General features: G+C 38.8%; 2 protein-coding genes across 2 annotated transcripts in view; one reads left to right on the top strand and one right to left on the bottom strand.

Annotated features, from left to right (window-relative positions):
* DLST (dihydrolipoamide S-succinyltransferase) lies at positions 1 to 25,147 on the top strand. The gene is made up of 15 exons (XM_031952513.1): positions 1 to 131; positions 1,174 to 1,207; positions 5,287 to 5,335; positions 7,083 to 7,135; positions 7,259 to 7,333; positions 8,040 to 8,095; positions 9,177 to 9,288; positions 11,554 to 11,712; positions 12,152 to 12,228; positions 14,005 to 14,102; positions 17,275 to 17,405; positions 19,866 to 19,939; positions 20,399 to 20,482; positions 20,961 to 21,128; positions 21,929 to 25,147. The coding sequence occupies exons 1-15, from the start codon at positions 69 to 71 to the stop codon at positions 22,061 to 22,063; spliced, it is 1,368 nt and encodes a 455-aa protein (XP_031808373.1). The 5' UTR covers positions 1 to 68; the 3' UTR covers positions 22,064 to 25,147.
* Positions 25,148 to 26,376: 1,229 nt separating this feature from the next.
* RPS6KL1 (ribosomal protein S6 kinase like 1) overlaps positions 26,377 to 27,116 on the bottom strand; it is a gene marked incomplete at its 5' end in the record, with an annotated part of 35,331 nt that continues 34,591 nt past the window's right edge. The window contains one exon of the mRNA XM_003756245.4: positions 26,377 to 26,748. Coding sequence (XP_003756293.4) covers positions 26,638 to 26,748 — 111 coding nt within the window. The remainder of the gene's footprint in view (positions 26,749 to 27,116) is intronic.

Genomic DNA, 27,116 nt, shown 5'->3' with positions numbered 1-27,116 from the left:
CGCTTCCGGCTGTTGCCGGGCCCTATATCCGGTGTCCGCCCGCCCTAGGCTCGACTACCTGGATCGCGATGCTGTCCCGTTCACGTTGCTTGTCCCGGGCGTTCAGCCGTTCGCTTTTCGCCTTCCAGAAGGTAGGGGCCGGGCCGGGTGCGGGCCGAGGCCGCGCGGCAGGGGCCCGTGCAGACCCCACGACGGCTGGAGGGCAGGGCGGGGCGGGGCTGGCTCGGGCACCAAGGGCACCGGGACGAGGAGGCCGCGGAGAGCCCGGGGCCGCGGCTCGGAGCCGCCTGGGCCCGGGGCCCGCGGAGGCGCGGGCTCCTGCGTTCCATCCCGCTTCCTGTCTCCGCCCGGGACCCCCAGCCCAGCCCCGCGCCGGCCGCGGGTCTCTGTGGCGCCCCGACCCCCGGGCTCGCTCCGCGCCCCGCTGCTGCCGCGGCGGTGCTCCGGGCCGGAGGCCCCGCGGGGCGGAGTAGCGGTGCGGAGCGCAGGCTGCTCTTCCTGCTCGTGACCTTTACTAGGACAACCGCCTCCTCCCCCCGGCTGGAGGGGCCGAAGGTCCGCGCCCGGCTCTGCCTGGAGCTATTCTTAATGCCCCTGGGACTGGGCGGGCGTCCCGTGACGCTGTCCGCCCCGCGGGGTCCGTCCCTGCCGCAGGCCCAGAAGTGAAAGGCCGAGGTCTCGGGGGGCAGGAGGGCAAGCGAGCGTGAGGTGTGGGGGAGGCAGGGCAGCAAGGGTCAGGCTGACGCCAGTTCCCTCGGTTGACGCCTCTTATCGTGTCTGTTCTAGTTTCGAAGAGTGAAGATTTTTTTTTTTAAGTTTTGGAAAAGGCCACTTTTCAAAAAAAGGGCAGTGTGTCTTAGTGGCTAGATAGGACTTGTGCTGGCCCTGGTAACCCTGGGCTCTTGTACCTTGCAGAGAAGGTGCAAACTTGACTTTTTGTAAGGGAGTTTCCTGTACTATTGAAATCATAGTCCTAGTCTTCGTCCTTTCCATTTTAAAACTCTTCACGCAGCGGACCATTTAAATCTCCTGTTTCTTTTCTTTCTTCTTTTTTTTTTAAATCAGCACTGCGATAATTAGGGGAAGGGAGGGTGTGTTTTGGTGGTGGTGGTGGTGGTGGGAATTTTTTTGTCATATCTCTTGAAAAATTCTGGTAATGCTTTCTCTCTACAGGGGAACTGCCCTTTAGGGAGGCGTTCCTTGCCTGGTAAGTTTTGCCCTGACTCTTAACAACATTCAGGGTGTTTTTACATATTAGGTTTAAGGATACGTGAGCAGTTTTTTCACATGAGCTTACTGAAAATTGTCAGTAAACATTCCCTCTTGTAGGATGGAAAATGAAATATTGAAGTGAAAAGACTTGTTTTGGAATGGATTGGAAATGCATCGTAGATCCACTAGATTCTCAATGGTTAAATCCAGAAAGTTTCAAAGACAGGGATGACTTTAGGATCATATATAAATCCAACATATTTTCCACATTTCATGCTTCTTCAATCATTCAAGTTAGTCTAGGATGTGTTACTATAAAGAATGTAGTCCTAACAGAATCTTTATATCCATAAGGATAGTTGAGTTACTTCATTTTCATTCCCCCAGTAGAATTTGTAGAGGGAATATACGTTGGAGACTTCCCATTTTTAGGGTCTTTTTTCTTGTATGTAGGTATGGAAAAACAGCTTTAGAATAGACTATTTCTCCTTAAAAAAAAAAAAAAAAAAAAATCCCTCCCACTCCCCCCAACAACAATCCTAGAATAAAACAAAGAGCAAAGAAAAACAGATAGCACAAGTCCAAGTTACATAAACATAAGAAAATGATTGGGATTGATGGCTCCATCTTTCTATTATTTGCTGATTTGATAAAAGAAATGAAGACCCATGTATAGTCATTTGTGCAAGGCAACATTATTGGTTCTGTGTGCTATTATCTAACCTTAATTTAGTTGGTCAGCATATACTGTTCTATTGGTTCTGCTTTTTTCGTTCTGCCTCACTTGATGAGTCTCTGAAAAAGATCTAAGATATATAAGAAACTGAATCAAATTTACAAGAAAAAGAACCATTTCCCAATTGGTAAAAGGTTAAAGGAGATGAATAGGCAGTTTCAAAGAAAGGAATTCAGTCTATCAGTATTCACTTATAATTAGTGAAATGCAAATTAAAGTGACTCTGAGGCACGCACCACCTTGAAGGTATCATATTGACTAAGAAAAGGAAAAGGACATGCTAGAGCAACTATGCAGAAAACACATGTACTAAAGCACTGTTGGTGGAGCTGTGAACTACGCCAACCCTTCTGGAAATTAGTTTGGAATTATTCCCCAAAAGCTATTAAATTGGGTATGGGCTTTGACCCAACAGTAGTTATAAGTTCTCTCAGGAGGATGGTTTTAGAAAAACCTGGGAATATTTGTATGAAAATCATGATACAAATGGAAGTAAGCTGAACAAGTAGAATACTTTATGCAATAACAATATTGGAAAGATGATCCATTTTGAAAAACTGAGGGACTTATAATGAACCCTAACTACTTTCATGTAGAAAACTGGATTCAAGAGTGCAGCTCAAAACATTTCTTCTTTTTGGCCATGGCTAACTCTGGAATTTGTTTTACATGACTATCCATTTTTGTGACTTATGTTTTCCCATCTTCTCAGTGAGTGGAGAGAATTTGGAACTGAAAATAAAATTTTAAAATGCTGCTGAAATACATTACCTAACTTCTGATGGGTGATGAACTCAAAGGTCCAATTTCAAATGTGATGTATGCAGGAATTTATTTTGCTTGTCTGTGTATATCTGAAGCAGAGATTTTCTTCTTTCATTTGGTGAGGGGGGGAGTAGAGAGGTTATACCAGATTTAAAAAAAAAAAAAAGAAAAATAGGTCATCAGAACATTATAAAAGTGAGCATAGCTGATCTTCTGTGAGTAGGCAGCACATAAGCAGGACAACTTTGAAAATAACATGTTGAATTTATTAGACTTAAAAAGAAAAACATGTTCTTTGTTGTACGTGCATCTGTATACACAATTCTCTTTCTACTTTGTATGTGGAAATACTACTTTATTTTTTCCTTTTGGTGTTAAGTTCAAAATTTCTTGAAGAAAAGAAAAAATGCTGCTATGAATATTTTTATATAGATGAGTCCTTTTTTTTTTATTATAGCTTTTTATTTACAAGTTAGATGCATGGGTAATTTTACAGCATTGACAATTGTCAAATCTTTTGTTCCAATTTTTCCCCTCTTTCCCCCCATCCTCTCCCTTCCCCCCACACCCCCATGGCAGGTTGACCAATACATGTTAAGTATGTTAAAGTATAAATTAAATATAATATAAACATACACGTCCTAACAGTTATTTTGCTGTACAAAAAGAATCAGACTTTGAAATAGTGTACTATTAGCCTGTGAAGGAAATCAAAAATGCAGGCGGACAAAAATATTGGGGTTGGGAATTCTATGTAATGGTTCATAATCATCTCCCAGAAGATGAATCCTTTCTTTTGCTGACCTCCTTAGGACATAAATCTATAGTTAAGTTTCTAGGTCAAAGGGGATGAATATTTTGTGACTTTTATTACATAATTCTTTATCGCTTTTTTGCATAGTCATATTAATTCACAGTCCTTCAACATTGTGACAGTTTGAGTTAGATTTCTCTATCACCCACCTTGAGTTTTTTCATTAAATCTTTACTGTTTGATGGATGTAATATGGTAGCTTAAGAGTTATTTTAATTGTCATTTCTCTGATTACTAGTAATTTTGAACAAATTTTCAACTGGTTGCTTGCTAATAGTTTGTTGACATGTCATTATAACGGAGAGTTATCAGTGGCAAAAATGGTTAATTGTAGAACAATTTGAGGATGGAGAAAAATTCTTTTGTTTTTGTTTTCTTTATATTATGAATAGTAACACCAAATAAGATGAGTATTTTCACATATGTTGTACAGAAAAATGTTATACATAAAACTGAAGATTTATATTATGTAGTTTGCTTTTTGAAAAATTTATACTTATTTAAGTTATATAAATTTGCAAGTTATTTAACATGTAATTTCAACTTGTAGCTTTCAAAATTGTCCTGTTTCTTTGTGTTTTTTCCCTCCCTGTCTTTTCTTCATTGCATTTTAAAAAAAAAAAAAAGATACCTCAGTGCTCCACTTTTTCCTTTTTTTCCACCCTGTCCCTGTCCCTCCTCACATTGCTACTCCTTCCCATTGTGGGTGTGAAGAGGTAGGAGAAGCTCTTGTAACAAGTATTTATAGTTGAATTCCTCCATTGGCTATGTCTGCAAATGTGTATCTTATTTTGCATCTTGAATTCATCACTTTGCTAAGTAATGCTTCATCATTATTTTTCTAGAGTTGTAGCTAGTCTTTACATTAATCAGAGTTCTTAAATGTTTCAAAGCTGTCTGTCTTTACATTGTTGTTGTTACTAGATAAATTGTTCTCATTATTCTTATTTCTGTCTGCCTTTATACATCTCAGATTTCTCTGAAACTGTCCTTTTTATTGTTTCTTAAACGTTGATATTCCATTATATCCATATACTCTATGTGTTTAGTCATTCCCCCTTAGATAGGAACCTTCTTAGTTTCCAGTTGTTTGCTCCTACAAAAAGAGCTTAAATAAATTTGTACACATGTTTTGTTTTGTTTTTTCTTCTTCTCCCTGGGTTATAGTGATAATGATATCATTGAGTCAAAAGGTATACACAGTTTAATGACATTTTGGCCATAACTCTAGGTTTTCCAAAAAGGCTGGACCAATTCACAGTTCTATTAACTTGTATATTAATGTGCACATTTTCCCAAAGCCCCTCCAACATTAGTCATTATCCCTTTTTTGGTCATCTGACTCCATCTGAGAGGTGTGAGGTGGTAATTCAGAGCTGCTTTAATTTGTATTTCTCTAATTATTAGTGATTTGGAGCATATTTTCCTAAGTTTGTTGATAGCTTAGATTTCTTCCAGAAAGAGATGTTATTGCCTTGATTAAGATCAACTAAGCTAAAAAGTGGTAGAAAAAAGAATAATGAGGTTTGAATCTGATAAGTGGAAAAAAATTGCTTATTCCCAAGGGAATAGAAACCCAGGGTCCCTATGTAGTTTTAAAATGTTATGTATTACTGATTCAAGTTTATCCTCTACCCTGTTTTAGGGATTAGAGAGGAACCAAAAGAAAGCCCAGTATTTTTCAGTAGGTGATAAGAGCAAAAACTGAGGCTTTTAATGGTGGTGGTTGTTATTTATTATTTTGTCATTTGCCTTGCAGGTATCTCCCTATGCCAGGGACCGGCTTACCTTTACAGTAAAAAGATTGTGTAAGTGTTATGTGGGAAGTGTGGTCATCCTTCCCAGGATATCTATATCTAGGAGGGCTTTTATTTTTGGCCTCTAGGCGCAGAAATCATAACTTGTGTTTTGAGGGTTTAGAATTATTTTTGATGACAGCCTGGTTTTAACTAATACTTTGAAGTGTTAAAAGAATGTGAAGAGTATGTGTACTATGTGTTTAGGAAACTGGAGATTCTACAAGATTAGATGGAAATTCATTCCAATTTATAAAGGCAAGCAGACCAGCAACACGGATTTATTAAATGCTCATTATGTGATAGGCACCATGTTAGGCACTGGGCATACAAATAAAAGCGAAGAGGACAGCCCCTATCCTCAGAGAGCTTACATTTTAATATAGCTTACCTTTTTGGAATAAAGTTGTTTGGCTGCTTTTAGGAGTGTGTATTCCAAAGAAGATATTCTCAGTTGAATCCTGGTTTTGTTCATGTTCTACTAAAATTTTTAGGAGCGCCCTGCCTTTTGGATAGCGAAGTCAATTAAAAAATTCAAATTCAATTTAATAATGTCCATTTTGATTTGAATACATTGTACCAACATCCTTAACACAAGGATACATAAGTTAAATGTTTTCCATAATATCCCAACCACCAACAGTGACATTTCTGAGAAGGGTTCTTCCCTTAAAGATAAAGTGATATGATAATAAATTATTTTAAAAAAGAAAAAAGCTTCAGTAAAGCCTCCTAGCACTAAGTTGTCCAGTGTGTTTCTTAAAAAAAAAAAAAAAAAAAAAAAAACAAGAAAATCTATCTGGTTTCTTTAATCATAAATGTATCTATAGAATATATAATGCAAAACTAAGTTTTGTACTAATTTTTGGCGCTCCAGAATTCTGAATTAATCAGAGATTATTACCTATCATGTTCACTTATGCAGAGCCTGAAGAAACGCTAACCAGATCGTTTTTGTATTAACCCTTAGTTATAAATAATGGTGCTCTCCCCTATCCCCTTTGTATTGAAGCTCTTTGAGGATGCTGGTAAGAGGTTGGCAAGCAACTATTATAGTGGCTTTCACAGTTTTCTAAGGAAGATGATATATTAACTACATTAAAGATCATCATGAGTGTTGAAGCACTAATCAGTCTGCTACTGTTGAATCACAGGGTGCTGATATTTGAAATAAAATATGAAACTATAGAGAGGTATTGTCATGTCAAAAAAAAAAAAATTCCATGGTCTCTTTTAGTAGTTCATATTGCTGGAATGTAGATATAGGGTATATAGTGTAGTATTTAGAGTCTCTATATTATCATTTACAAATTTGCAAATTTAATGTTACCTACCTTATCTGATCTTAATTTGTAAGCTTTAAGGTAGGAATTCCGTAATATTTGGTATACTGCCATATGTGGACATGTAACAAATACTACTTGAATTTAGTTAATTGGAAAGAAGAGAAAACTAAAATGAAAAAATAAAGAACTTGATTCTTTTGGTGAGGCCTTGGGAGATTGAATTGTCCAGACTCGCATTTGAAAGAATAAGACCAATCTTGTTTCTTTATATGCTATGTGAATTATATTTATTAAGGGTGTGATACATATTGAGTACTGTTATAAGCATATAAAACAATTCTTTTGGAATAGAATTTTGATTGTGAAGGAGAGCATGTGCTTTTATTTAAAAAATGAAAACAAAAAAGGATTTTATGTGAAGCATATCACTTAACAGGAGTTAATTATTTTATGTGGATTTTTTTTTTCTGTAGTTTAGATGACTCTGTCTTGAATGTTCGCTTCTTCAGAACTACAGCAGTGTGCAGTAAGTATTTGTGAGTTAAACTGAGGTTTTTGCCCTGTTGTGAGAGGAATATGAGTGAAAAGATAAAACTAAATAGTGGTAAAAGAGTTACTTATTCATGGGACTTTTTCCCCCTTTATTTAGAGAATGATGTTATTACAGTCAAGACACCAGCATTTGCAGAGTCTGTCACAGAGGGTGATGTCAGGTGGGAGAAAGGTAAGATTTCATACTTTCTCTTTTTATTTTTATTTATTCCAAGTCTAGGGGCAAAGTTCATTGTAATTGTAATGTCAGTTGAAGTAGGCTAAGTTCCAAAAAAATTTATCAAAGAACCAGAAGCAAGAAGATAAATTTATAAGAAAAAGGCAGATCAGGGGCTTCAAGTCACTAATATGCTAATTTTGTGGCTTAGAGGTAGAATTGAGGAGTGGTCTTAGTATCAAATTCTGTGGCTTACATTGTCTAAGAAACCTTGTTATTACTGATTGTTATCTGACAGCCAGCATTGTTTATGGAACTACAACATTCCCAAGGCCTCGTGGCCCTATTGCTTTGTCCTCCCTAGGAATTGCACTACATCATTCTGTCCTCAAGCAATTGGGACCCGAATTCATTTGGGGCAAAGATCTGAAGGTCTCATCTTCTGGTGCTGCTTCTGACTGATAAGGAGTGTGTAGAGCTGGCTGGCCCTGCCTAGCTGAATACTCTTCTTTTTATTCCATGTGCATAAATATCATGTAGCAAATATTTCTCCAGGTTATAAGTAAATTAAGCAACTATAAATGTGTCTTGATTAGTAGAATCCTATATCGCCTGCATTTTCTTCAGGCTTTTTCAAAGAATGGCCTTGTCAAATGTATGCTTTTAAAAATTTCCTTCTGTTAAGAGTTTTCTGTCTGACAGACAAGCACTTGTTTTTCAGCGGTTGGAGACACAGTTTCAGAAGATGAAGTGGTTTGTGAAATTGAAACCGACAAGGTAAGTTTAGTATATTGTGCTTAGTGCCTTTCCCTTGGTTCCTTAGGCTGCAAAAGAGACGAAAAATAGCCAAGGAACTATTAATGGAATAGTTAAGTTTGTGAGTATGTTTGGGGTTTTTCCAAACTGTAACAGGTCATGGAAATCTTTAAAGGCTTGTTTTGACTTTTATCATGTGCCTGTCAGGTGTTCTTTTATTTTTTTTAATAGCCTTTTATTGACAGAACGTATGTATTTTGTTCCAATTTTTCCCTTCCCTCCTTCCACCCCCTCCCCTAGATGGCAGGCAGTCTCATACATGTTAAACTTGTTAAAGTATATCTTAGATACAATATATGTGTGCAGAATTGTATAGTTCTCTTGTCTGTCAGGTGTTCTTAATAGGAGTATCTTGACTATGGTTTTACAGCTTCCCTCCTCCCCCCATAGACCTGGCCAGCTTCCAAATTAATCTTCTTAAAGCCTTTCTCTGTTTTGAAAGCCCTCAGCAACTTCCTATTCCTGTAGGCGAAATACTTTTAAAGACCTTCCCTTCTAGCTTCAGTTCACATTTTTACATTTTTATACAGAACTGTCTTTTAAGCACTCTCATTTACCAGCCAAACTGGTCTACTTGGGTGTTCCCTATATAGGGGATTCCTGTTTCTCTTGCAATAGCATTGCAGTTTTCCCCTCAAAGCTAGATAGAATGAATACCCTGCTCATCTGCACATTTAGAATTCTGAACTTTCTATAAATGCTCTCTTGATCCTTCTTAATTGTAATGAAACTTTTAGTATTGTTTTTGGTATTTGCATTTTGTTGTCTTCCCATTCTAACGGATGTAAGCTCCTTGAAAAGGTAGGAGAAATTTGGCTTTTATTCCTCTATCTACAGTATTGGCACAGTGATAAGAGTTGAAAATGCTAATTCCTTCATTGTCTTCTTCTGTTAAATACACTCTGAATTTGTTATTGCTTTGTAAGGAAAAATGGATGTCTTTTACTTCTTTTATGTTTTGTGCTTGCTGTTGTCTCTGATTAACTTGATTCTAGTACTGAATAAAAACTGACTCTTCCCCCATCCCATTTCCCTTTTCTAGACATCTGTGCAGGTTCCATCACCGGCAAATGGAGTGATTGAAGCCCTGTTGGTACCTGACGGAGGGAAAGTGGAAGGAGGAACCCCTCTGTTCACTCTCAGGAAAACTGGCGGTAAGGAAGGAGCTCCTGTTGTCATGGTCTCCAACACACCACCTTGGAGATGGGACTGAAAATAAAGTACTGATTCCCTCCCACCTCATAAGAACTCTCCTTGGCATTCCAGCCATCTTAGGTGAGGGAGTAAGAGTGGCAATATTTGTTTAGTATGAACTTGAAGTGACTGATAAATAAGGAGTAGTAAGGATGTAGAACATATCAAAGTGCCCTCTCTTTACCTGCGCACATTTCTCATTCTGTACTTTATATATTTTCAAGAGAGTAAGGACAATAGTCCAGAGGGAGGGAGTTGCACTTTGTATAGTGTATATCCAAGAATTCAGAGCATGATATCATTTATTTTTTAGTCCAGCCTATGTTATATGGGAATTGTTATATTTTGAAGATAGAGGATGTGAAAAAGTGCTTCTCCTCTTAATTTTGGTGGACATGACACTTCTGGTAACAAGATAAACTAGCTTTGAAATTATGAATTGTTAAAGATAGAGTTATGGAAAATCACTCGGGGATATCTGAGACCCTGGGAAGTGGCTAAAACAGACTCTGGGTATGCCAGTCATTTCTGCTCTGTAAATGTGAAAAATTTGAATGTCACTTGGATTATGTAGGAACTTCATTCACTAACAAGTTTGACACTTTGGAGCCAAAAGACCTTGGTAAAATCCTAGTTCTGTCGCTACTTTTGTGACCATGAGCAAATCACTTAACTTATTTGGGCTTCAGTTTTCTCATCACTAAGATGATGATTGCCCTAGATGACCTCTTTAAGATTCTTTTTAGTCCTATAAATCTTTTTAAAAACTTGTTTATAAAAGTCTGATTCAGGCCATAATAGTAGACAGGCACTGGGTATTGAAATTTTGTAGCTGAGATACCTTGCTGCTCTGCTAGCTTAGTAGAAAGTGAAAGGCATCTTTCATTAAGGCAGAGAGCCAAACTCCTCAACTGGCTAGTTATGTGTATTTCAGAAAGATGAAAAAAGAGTAAAAGAAATGGGTCAGTCTAGATAGGATTTCCTGACAAGAAGACCACATATTTAGTGACTTTGAGGAAGAGTGAAGGAGTAAACTGCTAAATCAGTGCAGGGTAGCATTAGGCCTTGGGGAGAAATCTCTGATTCTAGAAAGAAGAGTGTCTTCCTCCTCCAAGGGATATAGCAGTCTTTGTATAGGAGTCCTGGAAGCTGCACAAGAAGCCCACCATATTCTTGGAGAAGAAGGGGTGACCTCAAGGATTGTGCCCAAAGTGATAGAAGCAAGCCTTTTAATGAGCTGATATCTTTTTAAATCTAGAACTGTTATATCTCGAATTTACTTCTGGTTAAAAGGAGAAGTAATTTGGTGTTTCATATACTTTAGGTGTGGAATTGCAATAAGGCTGTGTGCCTAGTAAATAAATTACATAGAAACATCTGTTTCAGTTCTATGTCCATTAAATCCATGTTGCTTTCTTGACCATTCAAGGCCTAAGACTGTAAGAACCATTGGGAAGAATGGAGAATTGAAACCAATTAAAGTTGGGGATCATTATTAAACCAAAGGTGGAAAGTGATAGGAATACAGTAGAAGGATTAAAAAGAAACCTTTTGAGAAATTTTAGATTTTGACCTTTTACATTCTGTAGTAAAAAAGGGAAAAAAACAAAACAGGTTTCCAAATGGGTAAGAGTTTGTCTTACTGTCTAATGTAAAGTATAGGGTCTTATTTAAAATTTTTTTTCCTTATTGTTGTGAAAATAAGGGAAGGGGGGGGGAAGGTCTATGAAATACTTTGAATTTGTAAGTCTTACTATACTTTAAAGAGATACTTGCCAAATAAAATCAACATAGTACATTCTCTTCTTAGAGAAAGCAATAACATAGTTTATATTTTATTTAAATTGTTTTAACTTGAATCCCCTTTTTGGCTATAAATATTATGAAGGGAAGAAGAAGAGAATAAGCATTTAAAGAGTACCTGCTACATGCAAGGCTCTATACCAAGTACATTACAAATATTATTTTTAAACTATATTTTCCCAGGTAAGAACTGAGAATACATAGGACTACAATCTGGTTTAGAACCACCTATAGGAATTGTTGAGGGTAAGGAAATATCTAGTACCTCTTTATGTTTCCACCTATTATGTATCTGATACCTAGAATCATTCAATAAATTGATTGGTTGAAATAGAATTTAGAACAGCAGGTTTTCTTTGTAGCTTTACTTTTTAGGCCTGTGCTATTTAGTTTTATAGTATGTTTTTTTTTTTTTTTTTAAGCTGCTCCTCCTAAAGCCAAACCAGCTGAAGCTCCCCCTGCTGCAGCCCCTAAACCAGAATCTGTGGCAGCTCCTCCCCCTCCCCAACCTGTTGCATCTATACCTACTCAGATGCCCCCAGTTCCTCCTGTGTCATCACAACCTGTTGATACCAAACCTGGTAAGCAACACCTTATTCCCATGGAATTTCCCATGGAAATAGAAGCGGGGTGGTTCATCAAGTTCCATGTGTCCCTTTTTGTAACTGTTTATTACAAGTCTGCAAGGATTCCTTCCTTCTGAATAGTTTTCATGTCAGGCCTAATTGGATCCTTCACTGCAGTTTTTGGCTGAATTCTTTGTGTATTTTTAACTAAGCATCTATAGTCTACTTGATGTTGTAAAGGATGCAAGAGGCAGGGCAGCTAGATGGCGCATTGAGTAGAACACCAGCCCTGAAGTCAGGAGGATCTGAGTTCAAATCTGGTTTTAGTCTCTGGCTGTGTGACCCTGAGCAAGTCACTTAACCCCATTTTCCTTGGGAAGGGGGGAAGATGGAAGAGGTAATAGTAAAAATCATTTCCCTTCCTGATATATTTGTACATTTTCTCCATTTCCAGTGTCTGCAGTAAAACCCTCTGATGCTGTATCAGCAGCAGAGCCAGGAGCTGGCAAAGGTGTGCGCTCAGAACATAGGGTAAGCTGCTGAGGAATAATGAATGCCAGTTTTAGGGTGATAAGGGCACTACTAAGGAGGGGGGCATAGCAGGACAGTGACAGTTCCCAGATTACTATAAGCAAATCAACAACCTGTCTCAGGAATTTGTCTCCTTGGTTGTGACTTCCTGGAAGCTGGACTTATGTTTACGTAGGCTTTGCTTATATTTCTAGAGCTCATAAGTCCTCCCTGATGTCAAAATATACTTTGAATTTGGACAAAATAGTTAAAATTCCTAGACTAAAGATTGGTAATTCAATGAGAAACTGACAGAGAATATGTTCAGTTTTCACCATTTCTCAAGAGCCTTAAGAAATGCTTTCTACCAACTTCCTAGGGATGGGGAAACCAAAGGGGAGGCATGTAGAATTGTAAACAATGGCTGGCGAATACTGTTATCAAATAGGAATGATCAGCCTTGTAGCCAGTAAAATTGTCTGTTTTATAAAATATCTCACTAAATACTCCCCCAGTCCAGCCTTGGCCCACAATCAGTCCCTTAAGAGGTAGTGTGTAGGGCAGAAAAAAAAAATTGAATTTGGAAACAGAAGGGTTCTGAATTCTAACTTTATTTGTAATATTTATTAAAGATGATTTGGGGCAAGTCACTCTATTTGAATCTACTTTGTTATCTATAAAAATTATAACAAGATTTATATTACATACATGTTATGAGAAAAATGCCCTTTAAATTGTAAAGCGCTAGAAAAGCTACTGTTAATATATTGTGCAGAAGCCTAATTTAACAGATAAAGAGTTGATCTCAAAGCCAAGAAGACTGAGCTCTTGGAATCCAGTCTGGTCTCTAAATTACATAAACTCTCAATGCTCTTGGCCAGAGGTGTCAAACACTGTACAACATCCCTAGCAGAACCTGATTAAAATGTAATTAGGAAATATATAACAAAGTAGAAATGCAGTAGAAAAGAGACAGTACTAGTATGTGGTTTTCTAATGTGACCCCTTTTCTATTTGAGTTAGATACTGCTGCCTTACGCAGCTCTCAAGATTATGTGTGACAGAAAAAAATCTGTGCATTGGTATGAGTTTCTTCTCTCAGAGGTTCCCTGTCTGAATGAAATCACAGACCTATGGCCTACTTATCATGTTAGTGGTAAATAGTAATAGCTGACACACAGTCCTACTATATGCCAGGCCTGATGCTAAATATTTTACAAGTAGTAAGTTAAAATTAACTAAGGCATGCCTTTGTGAGTGATCATTTGCAAGGCCTGTAGAAATATTGACTTGGACTCTTGAGAGATGATTCAGGGAATGTTTTTCCTAAGCAGGGGTGCCCAACACATTATTCAATAAATTGTTGCTGCTTCTGTCAGCTAGGACAAAAACCTCGAGTGTGGGCAAGAGTGTGGGTTTTCTTGCCTGACAAGGCAGCGGCATCTAGAAAAATTGCCACTTCAGAAGTACTAATGTCCGATTTCCTTTGCATATCTTTTTGCCACAAGTAGTTGGTCTTGTGCATGACTCGAGTTTGATTTTAAAAGCAAACCATTTCCTGGGCGCCAGTGCCGGAAAAAACTTTAAGGTGAATTTAAGCAAGTAAGATTTCCTTACCTTTTAAAAATATCACTACAGAAAAGGGCAGAGTACAGGTCCTGTTGTATGGAATCACACCATCCTACTTGTTTCTTAATCCCATGCCTTCCAATGCTGATACTGCTTTGAGCTTAACTGGGATCAGACTTGATCTCAAGAATCCAGTTTTCTAGACTCTCACCCTCTTTTCTATTTTAGGTGAAAATGAACAGGATGCGACAACGTATTGCTCAGCGCCTAAAGGAGGCCCAAAATACATGTGCAATGCTGACCACTTTCAACGAGATTGATATGAGGTGGGAACTGTAACCCTATCTCTATGTATTTGGAAAATGTAGAAACAATGGTCATTGTCCTATACTTAGAGAGAAATTTCCAGTATTGATATTAGGAAAAATAGGTTTCTTTTAGCCAACAGTGGAATGATTGTTTCTTTTTCTGATTGATTCTCCAAACTTATGTATGCCTCTTAGATTCTTCAGGTCTGAAGATAAAAATGCAACAAATCTTTAAATATATTCATAGTGGCAGGTATATTTGAATAGAGAGAAAGAGGCCAAGTTACTAGCTTTATTCCATTGCTTCACTGAGGTCATATTACTAAGTAAAAAGAACACTAAATTGGGACTCCTAAGGCTTTTATTGTTGCTGTTCGGTTGTGGTTTGATTCTTTTTGACACCATTTGGGGTTTTATTAGCAGAGATATTAGAGTGGTTTGCCATTTCCTTCTCCAGCTCATTTTCATGTCACCTCTTCAGGAATTTTTTTCTTTGTGTGTAAAATTGGGAGCCTGGAATAGATGATCAACTGCTGCAAAAGCTACTTTTCTTTCAAAGCAGAATGTATTAATATTATTATTTTTGTTCTTCTGGATCTTCAGTCCATTCCTATTAAAATGTCACCAGCATTCCCTGTATCACCACTGTTGATACCAAACAATTTCTTCATGTCTAACATCCTGTCATTCTGTGAAATGATTTAGTAAAAATGGCACAGAACCAATATTCTGCTTCCTTTTCAAGTTAAGTGGTTGGTTCATTATTTCTTTGCCTAGATTAATAGTAACTGTGGTTAAAACTGGTTAGAAAGCATGACTCTTTCCTGCACTGCTTCCTCACTCTTAATAAAATTTTGATTTCCTTTTGTCAATATTTTGGGGGAGGTTGAGATATCCAGCTTTTCAAAAAAGGAATATAATTTTGAGTAAAAGAAGGGAGTTTATGGATAAATATCCATATCCAAATATCTATCCAATTTTGGAGCATCAAGTACTTTCAGTACTAAGATTTCTAGTGCACATATTTTCTTGTTATAATTACCAGGAGAAGTTGAGGCAGAGCTTGAGAGCTTTTTCCTTCTTAGAAGCTGCAAGAATGTTCTGAATATTTGATGCAGGGAAGGAGCTTGTGGTAATGGATTAGAAAGCAAAACAGCTTGTATTACATTGCATTAAAGCTAAATTGTACATAAATTGAATTGTACTTTGAAATCCTACCCAGTTTCTTAAGACAACACATGTAAATATTTGTGGCTGTCAAAGATAGAGTTGACAAAACAGAAAGGGAAATGCAGTATCTCAACCTCTTTTCAGTAGCTAATCAAGGTGTCATTTTACAGTGACCTAGGGTCTCAGTACATCTAGTAATCTGGTTTGGTTTGATTGCCTTTAGTGTTTATGCCATTGTCTCATTCAAAAGGGGCTTCTCTGAGGACCAGCTCCTTTCCCTAGTTGCCACGGCCTCTGTTACTAAGGGTCAGAACTCAGAAATAGAAACTCCTTAATGACCAAGGCAATAGAATTTGGGTAGGTTTGAGAGCAAAGATGTTTATCACTTCTCTTTCCCTCTTCTGCGGCTCTTGTGTCTTGGGAACCAGTAATGTCTTTAGGGTGGTAATCCTAGCAGTAAATAAGGTTAGACTCAGGAAAACATTGTAAACCCAATCAACCCCCCTAGGAAAACTTCCTTTTTTGAAGCCAAAAAGGTCTGGAATGGATAGTTAAAGTTGTGTCATGTCTTATCTTTCACTTTAATATTATATTAAAGCTATTACATAGGGAGGACTAAGCATTGGGACTGAGACAGACCTAAATTCAATTTTCATCATATGAATCTATTCCGATAAGTACAGATATCTCAGTGATAAAATTATGGGGAAAACTTTTTCAGACTCTAAAGTGCTTCTGAGAGAGGAAGAAGCAGGTGAACAGAGTCCTATAGCTTTCTGAAGGCTTCTTAGAAAATCTTGCTTTTCCCCAGTATAAGGGAAAGAGTGAAGTTTAAAGTCTCAAGCTTTGTATGAGACCAGACTTCATTTTTTAAATATCATGAAACTTACTTGGTAGCAGTGAACCTGAAAAGGTGGGGAACAATATGATACCTAGATCACTTTATTTAATAGCCATCTCAAGCTTTATCATGGTTTTGAATGAAGAGTTAATTTGCTTATTCGGGGGCCTATGTGCTCATGCTGTCAACATGGTGAGTTAATGCCATAGCCAAAAAAGGAACAAGGAATATAATAGGTGCAAAACATGCCTTAATTTTTGGGTCCTTGAAAAATAATTTTCTAACAAAACTGCTTCTTTTTCTATCTAGGTTCTTAGCACACAAACAACATGATTTTTTTTGTTGTTGTAGTTCATGTTCTCTACCAATGAAAAGCTATATAGTAATATTTGAAAAAAATGATGGGAGAGAAAGAACTGATATGAGGAATTATGTGTTGCTTAATTTCACACACACACACACACACACACACATGTATTTGTGTCAAATGTTGGCCTTTAATGTAGTGTTGGGAGGGAAGGAAGGAAGGAAGGTGGAAAACATCTGGTAATTAAAATATATATTTTTTAAAAAGGGACATTTAAAAAAAAAAAGAAAGAAAAAAAATGATGGAAGACCTTCAAAGGGTCTGCAGTATATTAGAAGTAGATTGGCATTGATTCCTTCTTATCTCTCCTTGTACTAGAACACATTAATCATGATAACCTTCAGTGAACCATTTCACAATTTGTTCAAAGGAAACAACCTAAAGAAATTAGGAATTATAGTAAAATGCTTGCCTAATCCGTTTTTACTTCAGGAAAAATCTGTGACCCTTCTTGGTGGGGATGCCTTCATCAATGAAGCGCATAAGCCCTCCATGCTTTAGTAGATGATTACATGAGTATTTGTGGCTGGGAAAAATAATCTCATGGCCAAATTTCTGGTGATAAGCCTCTCTGATTTTAGTTAGGCTGGCTTTTCGGTGGTGGTAGTGATAGTTCCGAGGCCTATACCCAGAACTTTTCTATCCTTTACTCCACTTGAATAGCCTGACTTTGGGACTCTAGGGTATGAGGCTAATCCCTAGATTCCCAAAGTCAGTCACTGGAGTAGGGCTTTAGTAGATTTTATTCTATGCATGAGTTTAGAAAAAATCAACCCATGTGCTTCCCTTATATTTACAATGTGTTTTTGCAGTAATATACAGGAGATGCGGGCCCGACACAAAGAGAGTTTTCTGAAAAAACACAACCTGAAACTAGGCTTCATGTCAGCATTTGTGAAGGCCTCTGCCTTTGCCTTACAGGAACAGCCAGCAGTGAATGCAGGTGAGTCCACTTGGGCCAGGATGTACACACACATACATACCTGTGATGGCTATCCCCAAACTAAAAAGTCTTTCTTTATTGGCATAGAAAAATAAATGTTTTATGTAAAAGTTTCCTCTTTATCATTCATTTTTACCTTCTTAAAACCAAAGACATGATGTATTTCAGCCTACGTGTCAGTTTTCCCATTAGTCAGAAAACGTTTTTCATTTTCAAAGCAAAACTTCAGAGTTGCTCTGGCAGCAAGCATTTTAGGGGGTTGGCGTAAGGAATTAACATTTATATGGTACCTTCTGTGTTTCAGGTATTGTGCTAAGCACTTCTACAATTATCTTCTTTTGATCCTCACAACTCTGCAAGATAGGTACTATTATCCCCATTTTACAGTTGAGAAAACTGAAGCAAACAAAGGTTAAATGACTTGCTCAGAGTTACACAGCTATTAATTGTCTCTGAGTGCAAATTTGAACTCAGTTTTCCTGACTCTAGACATAGTGCTTTATCTACTGCTCTACTAGTTGCCTCTTTGGAGGCCTTGTTCATACCCAGGTAATTAGTCTCATTCAAGTAGGAAGCTCATAGGGCATCCTTCACACACCCTCAATGTTATCTAAGAAATTGACCTCTGTACATGACGCATATTCCATGCCAACCTTTGATCTCTTGGGAATGAATTTACTGGGAGGAGTTTTTGTGCTGCTTTTGGCTTTTGGACTTGATCCTTCATCAGATCTTTAGTAGAATCAAATATTGTTTTTATTTTCACCTTAGAAATCTTGATTTAATAAGATAGTCTCATTTTTTCCCTCTCATTTAGATACCTTTCTTCTTCCAGTAGATGGAGTTGAATCAAAGATCCTTTAACTACCCATCTGTCAAGCCAAGGGCCCCAAAGAATTATAGACAGCCTTGAGAGGAATAGTCTGGGCAATTTTTTTTTAATGAAAACATTTTTAAATTTTACTTTTTATTACTCTGAACCTGACAAACAAATTAACATGAACATTTCTATATACAATTAACAGAAAAGAGAATTGTATGTAAAACTGCAAATCTCTCTTATAAACAATTCACTTAAAAAAAAAAACATAATAAATCAGCTTGTTTCAATGTTGCCTAGTTTGTATCTCCTTTTGAACTTCTCTTATATTCATTTTTGGCCATCTTCTCTTTTCTTTGAGTGAGAGCTTTTACTCTTCCTCTCTCTCAGTAAAAGAAAAAAAGCCCTTCTTTGTAACAAATAGTCACAATCAAGCAAAATAAATCTATGTTTTGACCATATCTGAGAATGTCTGTCTTGTTTCTGGTCTCTCCATCATTTTTGATGATGAAATAATATCCTATTATATTGCTATACTATAATTTGTTCAGGTAGCAAGGTAGTACCGTGGATAGAGCCCTGGAGTCAGAAGAAAGATTTAAGTTCAAATCTAGCCTCAGAGACATTTCTATTCCTTCACCAATTGAGGAAATATTCTTATACATATTTTTTGCATGATTCTTTCCTTTTGGACAGATCATTAAATCTTTATCTGCTTCAATTTGCTCACCTATAAAATGAGGATAATGACAGCACCCACCCTCAAGAGTTGTTGGATCAAATGAAATTATATTTGTAAAGTTTTTAGCATAGTGCCTGGTGCATAGTGGCACCATATAAGTGTTTGTTTACTACTCTATTCTCTTCTTCAGCCATGATGGGTATCCCTACATTCCCACACTGGGTTAGGCACCAGAGATTTCAAAGACAATTGAAAAATAGTCTCTTCTCTCCAAGAGCTTGCCCTTTCAATTCTTCCACCCATGTAAGTCCCCATTTTCTGCTGTCATGTTTTGGTCGTGTCTGACGTTTTGTGACCTCATTTGGAGTTTTCTTAGCAAAAATATGGGAGTGGTTTGCCATTTCCTTCTCTAGCTCATTTTACAGATGAGGAAACTGAAGCAGACAGGGTAAAGTGACTTGCCTAGGGTTACACAGTTGATAAATATCTGAGGCCAGATTTTAACTTTGAAGATAAGTTCCTGACTCCCGACCCATCATTATATATACATTCAATTGACTTCTTACTGCTCGTAAACCAAAAACATGGTAGATGTGGCTTTCAGTGGGTAACGTTTTAATTTTGAAATGTGAAGAGGCTGTACTGTTCTTGTTCACTTTGGGAAGAAGGGCATATTTTTTTCTTTAAACTAAGGGATACTGCTCTTACTCCTGCTAAAGTGAAGAATCATACAATAAAATTTGTTGGTACTACTGTGTGCTAGGTATCATGTGTTAAGGGAATGTTGGAAGATACAAAAAAGAAAGTGTGAGACCTAAGAAATTAAATAATGATGCAACGTTGACTGGAGTAGGAAAGGTATAAAAATCAGGTTTGCCTTACAAACATCTTCTTATCCCCACTCTACCCCTTGCTCTGGTGAGAATGTATAAATAACCTTTGCTTTTTTGCCTCACAGTGATTGATGACACAACCAAAGAGATTGTGTATAGGGATTATATCGACATCAGTGTTGCTGTGGCCACTCCACGGGTATGTAAATTGCATTTACTATGTTAGAGGCCATGGCATTGCCTATGAGATTAGAAGACATTTGTTTTGGAAAACTTATTTTCTTTTTCTTTGGGGGGTGGGGTTGGAAAGGTTGAAGAGACCTGATATATATGAGAAGCCTATACTGATCTTATTTAGATTCTGCCTCTTTCTATCACGCCTAATCTCCCTGCACCTCTGAATTTCTGTATGTTGTGGATGATAGTGAAACAGTACATCATTTAAGGGAAGGTGTTGGCCCCTTTGGAATTAGTGGAACTTGGTTGAGAATTCTGGTCCCTCACTCATACAGACAAATCCTCTCAACTATGGCATCTTATTTTCCTATCTTTTAGAGATAGAAAATACCTCCAGCTCCTTAGAGGAAAGGTGTCAATAAGTACAAAGAATACTTTTTTTTTTTTTCTACTCTGTAAACCAATGCTTTATTTCCTATAGGGGCTTGTGGTACCAGTTATTAGGAATGTGGAAACTATGAATTTTGCAGACATCGAACGAACCATAAATGAGCTGGGAGAGAAGGTAAAATTCAGTGACAAAATAAAAACACAGATTACTGGGACAGTTAAGAGGGAGGGCAGCAAAAGTTGAAGACCTCCCCCCCCTTCCCCCCAACACCAGCCTTTGCTTGATTGATCAGGAGTTAAAAGCTGGTCTTCCAGGTGACCTGAAGATAGAGTAAAAAGGGAGGGAGGTGTGGTACTAAAACCTCTTCACCTATAAAATGAGGATAATGACAGCATCCATCCTCACAGGGTTGTTGGATCAAATGAAATTATATTTGTAAAGTTTTTAGCATAGTGGCTGGTGCATAGTGGCACCATATAAATGTTTGTTTACTTCTCTTTTTAAGGAAAGCTTAAATTAAATCTCAGTTGAACTTTAAAATTGAATCCCAGATCTTATTAGAACATGTTTGAATCCCCGAGTAAAATAACCCAGGTTTTTTTTATTCAGTTTAGATATGATCTGAATAAATTTTGAAATTTCTTTTTTTTAGGCCCGAAAGAATGAGCTTGCCATTGAAGATATGGATGGTGGCACTTTCACAATCAGTAATGGAGGAGTCTTTGGCTCTCTCTTTGGGACTCCCATCATCAACCCCCCTCAGTCAGCCATCCTGGGCATGCATGCCATTTTTGATAGGCCTGTTGCTATTGGAGGCAAGGTAGGAACTGCTATGTGAGGTTTTATGGTGATAATGCTTGTCCTGTACCATAAAGATTAGTTGCAGGGTATAACATGTTGGGTAGAACCATCTAATTTAGAAGGAATTCCAGCCTTTGTCTGGTTTAGTTCTATTTCTACTGATAAGAGTTTTGTAGCAATTTGACCACCACCCCAGGAAGCACTTCTCCTTCATAGTTCCTGAAACTATGGGAGATTATGCTCCTTCATCCAAGATCATCCAAAAGGTATTTGAATTTTACTTTGTACTTAGTAATGTGCTAGGCATTGTGGTGGTGTGAACACAGAATCCCCTCTCACAAGGACTTACAGTCTAGTTGAGAAATAAGAACCTGTAAAAGCCAAAATAATTTGATAAAATTGTGAGATGATTGAGTACTATTATAGATTGGGAAAAGCATTATGGAGGAGGCAGATCATATCTTGTGGGTGGCATTTAGTTAGGTGGAAGAGAAAGAGGGAGTCTTAAGGATGTTCGAGGATACAAGAAATGATCATCTTAAGAAAGGCAGGATTTCCTAGCTGCAGAAGGATCTCTGGCCTGCAGTAGAGGTCCTTGGAGAGGGAGGAGTATGTGAAAATTTAATGTTCTTTGTCAGTGAACACTGACATCAATTGGGGTTTTCCATTTTAGGGGTTAGATTTGATGTAGGAAGAAACTTCAGTGCATAGAAAAGAAAATTCTGGAGGAAATACTGTTGAACTAAGTCTTGTGATCTAGTTCTTCCTCATTCCCCCATACAGTACAGAAAAGATTGTCCCTCTGTCTCTTCTCTATAGGTGGAAGTGCGGCCCATGATGTATGTAGCACTGACTTATGACCACCGACTGATTGATGGCAGAGAGGCAGTGACTTTCCTTCGAAAAATCAAGGCAGCAGTGGAGGATCCTCGTGTCCTGCTACTTGACCTTTAGGGAAAGTCACACTCCCTAAAGCTCCAACTCACAGAGACTGAAAACCAGTCTTCCCCTATCCCCCTCATGTGTACCTGGGTCAGCTGGGTGGGAGACAGCCCCACATGCTGCTGGCTTAAGAGAAGCAGAGCACTAGGTAACCAGCAGCTACAGCTCCTTTTAGGGCATTCCTGTCCCTCTCTCCACTGCCTTTGTCTTAACACGAATACTCTTACTTCTCATTATGCTCAAGGTGGGGGAGAGAGAGTATTGATGGAGCCTCGTTAATATCCTAGCCTTTCTCCCATGCATCCTCCCCAGAAATGATTTTGCTTTTTCCCTATGGCAGCGTATAATAGAGAAACCACTAGGAATATTGTAAATCTTCTTACACCTGCCCACTTTTCAAAAACCCAACATCCTCAGCGGTACAGGAGGAAGATCCTGGCCCCTATCATTATGAAGCTATAGCCCTGGCTCTGATCTTTCCAATTCTGGGCCCTGTGCAAAGTTTCTTTACTCAAATACAGAGGAAGAGGTGCTGCTTTGTTTATTAAAGGGCACCTTCTTGCTTAGGTAGCCTTGATTGGCTTTAAAATGCCTCTTCTACCTCTTTGGGAAGCACAGCCCTGTATCCTGAGATTAGAGGGAGGGGAGGGGAGGGCGGAGGAGGGTGGGGAGAAAGAGGGTTCAAGAGGGTGAACTGGCTCAGAAGACTTCAACTTGAGATACTCTTATCTCCAGAGGTGAGAGTGCATCAGTTTTGCACTTAAGACTATGGGTCTTATGCCCAGAAAGGCCCATCTCTGCACAACCATGCACAGTGCTGCTGTGCTCACCTGCCTTTCTCTATAAGTTCCTAGCAATCATACCAGCAAAGGGGTTTGCATTAGAACCATCTTCATTTTTGGGTGGAAGTTGAACAGTTGGTCCTTGGAGTCAGCGGATGTAGAATTTGGTTGAGAGGGATGGAAAGTCTCTAGTAAAATGCTGCCTATTGTTTTTTTAGACTTAAATTTGAAGTTCAAATTGGTCTTTCTGCCCTATGTGGACAGATAAGGGCACTAAGCATTACCAATTATGGTGTGGGCTGGCAGAAGAGAGGAAGCAATATGGACTCCTTCCTGCAGCAGGACCAGAATAAGGAAAGTACACTTCTGGAAGTTCTCTATCTTAGTGAGAAGCAAGCTGTGACTTGTTAGTATAACTGGAGTCATCTTTAATATACTGCCTGATGTTGGTGGGCAAAATCATTGGGGTCCCTTGGGAAATGTTTCAGTATATACTTTTATTGTGAGGGCTACTGGAAATCCATCAATATGTATCCAAATATACCCAGTTCTGAGGCTGCTGGAACCATGGGGGCCATTTATTAGGGCCCAGCATGAGAGGGGTGAGGAGGGTGGAATCCAGTACTGAGTGCCTGCAGTGTCTACTACTCTTCAATATACAGAACTTGTAATTAAAATATTTAAAGAAACCCAAGTTTTAAATGAAATTAAAGGGGAAATGTTCTCAAACTGTGTCTTGGCTTCTGGCCTACTATCTAAAGATAAAGGACAAACTTAATAGTTTTTTAAAAAAACTATTAGCCTATTCTTTTTTTCACTTATTTCCTGATACCTTTGGGTTAAGTTGGCCACGATATTCAGATTGGCCGGGAGAAAGATCTGTTCTACTGACTGCTCACAGGAGAGACTTGAATTATCAATGTCTCCCTTTTGTGTCAGAGCTTCCTCTCCACTGCCTCATTTCTATTTACTTTTCAAAAAGGCATTTGCTGCTTTTCCTTAGTCACTCTTTTCCTAAATTAGATTGGAGTGTGGAGTAGCAGCTAGCATAGTGGTCCACATATGACTCTTTAATTATGTGTTCAGCCACAGCTGATTGCCATTCACAGAGGCTTAGAGACTTTTGAATGGTGGAAAGTAAAAATGTCTGTTAGACTTAGTGTGCTTTCTGTCACACCAGAGGTCTGCTGTACCAAAAGCACAGTATAACAAAGTGGGAGTTTACTGCAGCTTTCAAATAGTATCCCAGAGGGCAACCTTAGACACAAATATGAAAAGAGGGTTGCTGGTGACAAGATTACTTGGCAATTAATACTTGGTGGTTCCACATAAAGTAGTATTCAACCATATTCATTTTGTCTAAGTAGGTCTCCCCAGTTGCTACTCATGAAAGCCCCCAAATTAACTCATCCTCAAAGGGGAAAACGCCAGATATTCTGTAAACTCTTGGGTTAGCTGCTATGGTTATGGTTATTTCTAGGGCCATTGATTCGGGAGAATCAAAATATCCCCCAGACCTCTTCACTCAATTTTACCTCATGGGTTTGAGGGGATCTCAGGGAATTGGAGCCAGAGAGAAACTAGATGTCATATTGTCAAGTATAAAGTGAGAAAAAAGAAGGTCTCAGTGATCACACATAGTGAGCCAAGATTGTTTGACTCCAAATTGGAGACTTTTGGTACTTAGACCATGTTTCCTCCTTGTTTGGGGCTCAAATCTGGAATGAAATAGCCCATTAATATGCTAAAGCACATCAGGCAAATGGGAAAGATGTTTTTGCACATCCTAGTTCTCCTGAATTACCATGTTCTTGGCCCTAAGGAGTGTAAAACATTCCCCTTGGTGTGAAGAAACTTTTCCCCTTCTCATGGAGTTTGATTCTGGGGGTTCTTTCCTATTCTAGCCTAATAGGATTATTGCATAAATAGTACACTTGTAGAACTACAAATTTTATTTGGGATGTTGTACATTTGGAGGGGAAGGATGGCAGTCATGTTGGGGAAGTAGAGGTATAGGCCACAATCAGCTGTCCTATGCCCTGGAGACTGCCTAGGTAATAATTCTAGATAACTATTATCTGTTACATATTAAGAGATTATGGCTGTTCACACCACACTAAAAATCAAGTACAGACAAGTTGTCTGAGTGAATACCCTTGAGGCAGAAAAGGTGTTTGAGGTTCTCCCTCTTATTTCTAGACCTCAGAGACTTCCATCCTCTCCTAACCTTGGCTAAAACAGGCTTAAATCTCAAGACCTCAGAATCTCATGGGAAGGACAAATAAGCAGCTCAGAGACTTGGAGGCCTCTCTTTTCTTTAGAGAAAAAAACGGAGGGCCAAATGGCAGAGCCAATATTCAGACTCAAGTCCATTATCTAACTACTCCCAAACTAGGTGGTAATTCCTGTCATTTGGGAAACTCATCTGAATCAGTAAACCAAAGGAATCCTCCCCAAAGAAACAAATCCTCTTGGACCTTGGACACACTTTGCCAGGAAGCTCTTCTACTCAACCTGCCTCTTCATCTGCCTTGGGTGGGTGGAGACCTAGGGCCGGGGATGGGGAGAGGGTTAAGGGAGGTTACTGGCCTAAGTCAGCATTTTTAGTTTCACATTTTCAACAGGGCCTTCGGGCTTATTCTCAATCCTTCCTCCTGACCTCCCTTTTCTTCCCCTCTCCTATTTGTTCCAAGACTGCAAAACCTGAACCAGAACATTGGGAGCCAGTACTGGGAGGTTGGAGTAGAAGGAAAAGAATCATTTGAAAGCTTTTTTTCATTTACCAAGCCCTTCAAACACTCATTTTTCCAGTTTGCTATCACTGCCCAATTTTGGAAAACTGACCAGTGAGTTGTACTCAATTTATGGCTAACAGGGTTAGAGGTTTCATTTTGGCTAAGATGGTCCCGTGCCACTGGATAAATATCTTGGGGGAAGAAGGGGTCCCAAGAAATTCTTGGATGAGGATGGGCCCACCTTTAGGCTTCCTTGTACACCTGTGAAATATGGTAGGTCATTTGGTGAGTTACATCTCAACTGAAGATGACAACTTGGTATGTCACTAGTTGTACACAATAGTAACAGTTTTTCAAAAGCTCAGAGCTCCAATGCACAGAGCTAACTAACTCATCCAGAGAAAGGCACCTTCTAGGTCTGAAGTTTAAGCATAGAAATCTAGAGTTGACTCCTCGGGATACCTAACTCCCCACTGCCTCTCCCTCTGCTTTGGCTAATTGGAAATAGTCATTTTGTGTATTATCTTCATCTCTTACATTTATGTAATGATGTAAGTTACAAAACACTTTCCTACAACTCTCCTTTGAACCCTATGAGGTAGGCAAGGTGGATAGCTGTTTTACAGATGAGGAAAGAGGCTCAAGAGAGGTATGATGAATTACCTGATGTCACATCCAGTAAGCGACAGAAGTTAGACCAGTAACAATACTTTCTAACTTCAGGGTTCCCTGTAGGTCCCTGTCATTGTTACTGGGTTCATTTGTGGGTAGAAGTGAAGAGTGGGAAATGAGCAGCCATGGAACACATTTCCAAGACCCTAAGTGGAACAAACTCACGGGGAAGGGGGAATGAAAAGCTTGAAAGAGAGACCTAACCCTGTATCTCTCTAGGATGCAGAATACAGGATTCATCACCACCAATGGTTGACTACTTGGTAGTTTAAGAAATCTTGACATCCTAGGCTGGGCCTTGAACCCATTGGATTAGAGTTCTCTTATGGACTCTGCCAGCCCAGAAAGCCAAGCTGGGTCTTTCCAGGAAGCTTTCTTGGTCTTCCCGCTTTTGATCCTACCCCACCAGTTTATTCCACTGGATGGTGCTAAAAAATGGGTGGGATTTGAGCTTGTTGACACCTCCTCCTCCAGCACCTAGGCGCCGGCAGGGATCAAATTGCAACAGCTGAAAAGGAAAAGGCAGGAGTCAGATGTGCAGAGCCCCAGTGCTCACCCTCTCCAGTGTCCTGAAGCTTGCCTTTATCATCTCTTCATCAGTCTCATCTGCTTTCACCTCCCCTCTGAGTGTATCCTGTGAGAACTTGTGGAAACCTCAAGTGCTCCTTAGGCTCTGGGGACAAAGAATATAAGGTCCCTCTTCCCCTTCCTTTATAGAGCTTTTGGGTACTCTGCCTGAATTTCTGCTTTGATCTAGTAAACATCTCCCAGGAAACAGGATGAAAAATCAGATCACGTTGTATTTTCTCCTAATTTCTTGCTGAAGCAAATAGCCTTTTCCTATTACATTGGTTTTGTTCGAGTTACCAAGTTATT

Source organism: Sarcophilus harrisii, chromosome 2, assembly GCF_902635505.1.
Source record: "Sarcophilus harrisii chromosome 2, mSarHar1.11, whole genome shotgun sequence".
Classification (NCBI taxonomy): domain Eukaryota; kingdom Metazoa; phylum Chordata; class Mammalia; order Dasyuromorphia; family Dasyuridae; genus Sarcophilus; species Sarcophilus harrisii.
Note: the sequence above shows the minus strand (reverse complement) of the source record. Positions and strands in the feature narration are given on the sequence as shown.

Coding starts and splice junctions, on each gene's coding strand:
- DLST (XM_031952513.1), top strand. CDS start 69: ATGCTGTCCCGTTCACGTTGCTTGTCCCGGGCGTTCAGCCGTTCGCTT. Junction 8,096..9,176: donor GTGAAATTGAAACCGACAAG/GTAAGTTTAGTA, acceptor TCCCTTTTCTAG/ACATCTGTGCAGGTTCCATC. Junction 20,483..20,960: donor TAAATGAGCTGGGAGAGAAG/GTAAAATTCAGT, acceptor TCTTTTTTTTAG/GCCCGAAAGAATGAGCTTGC.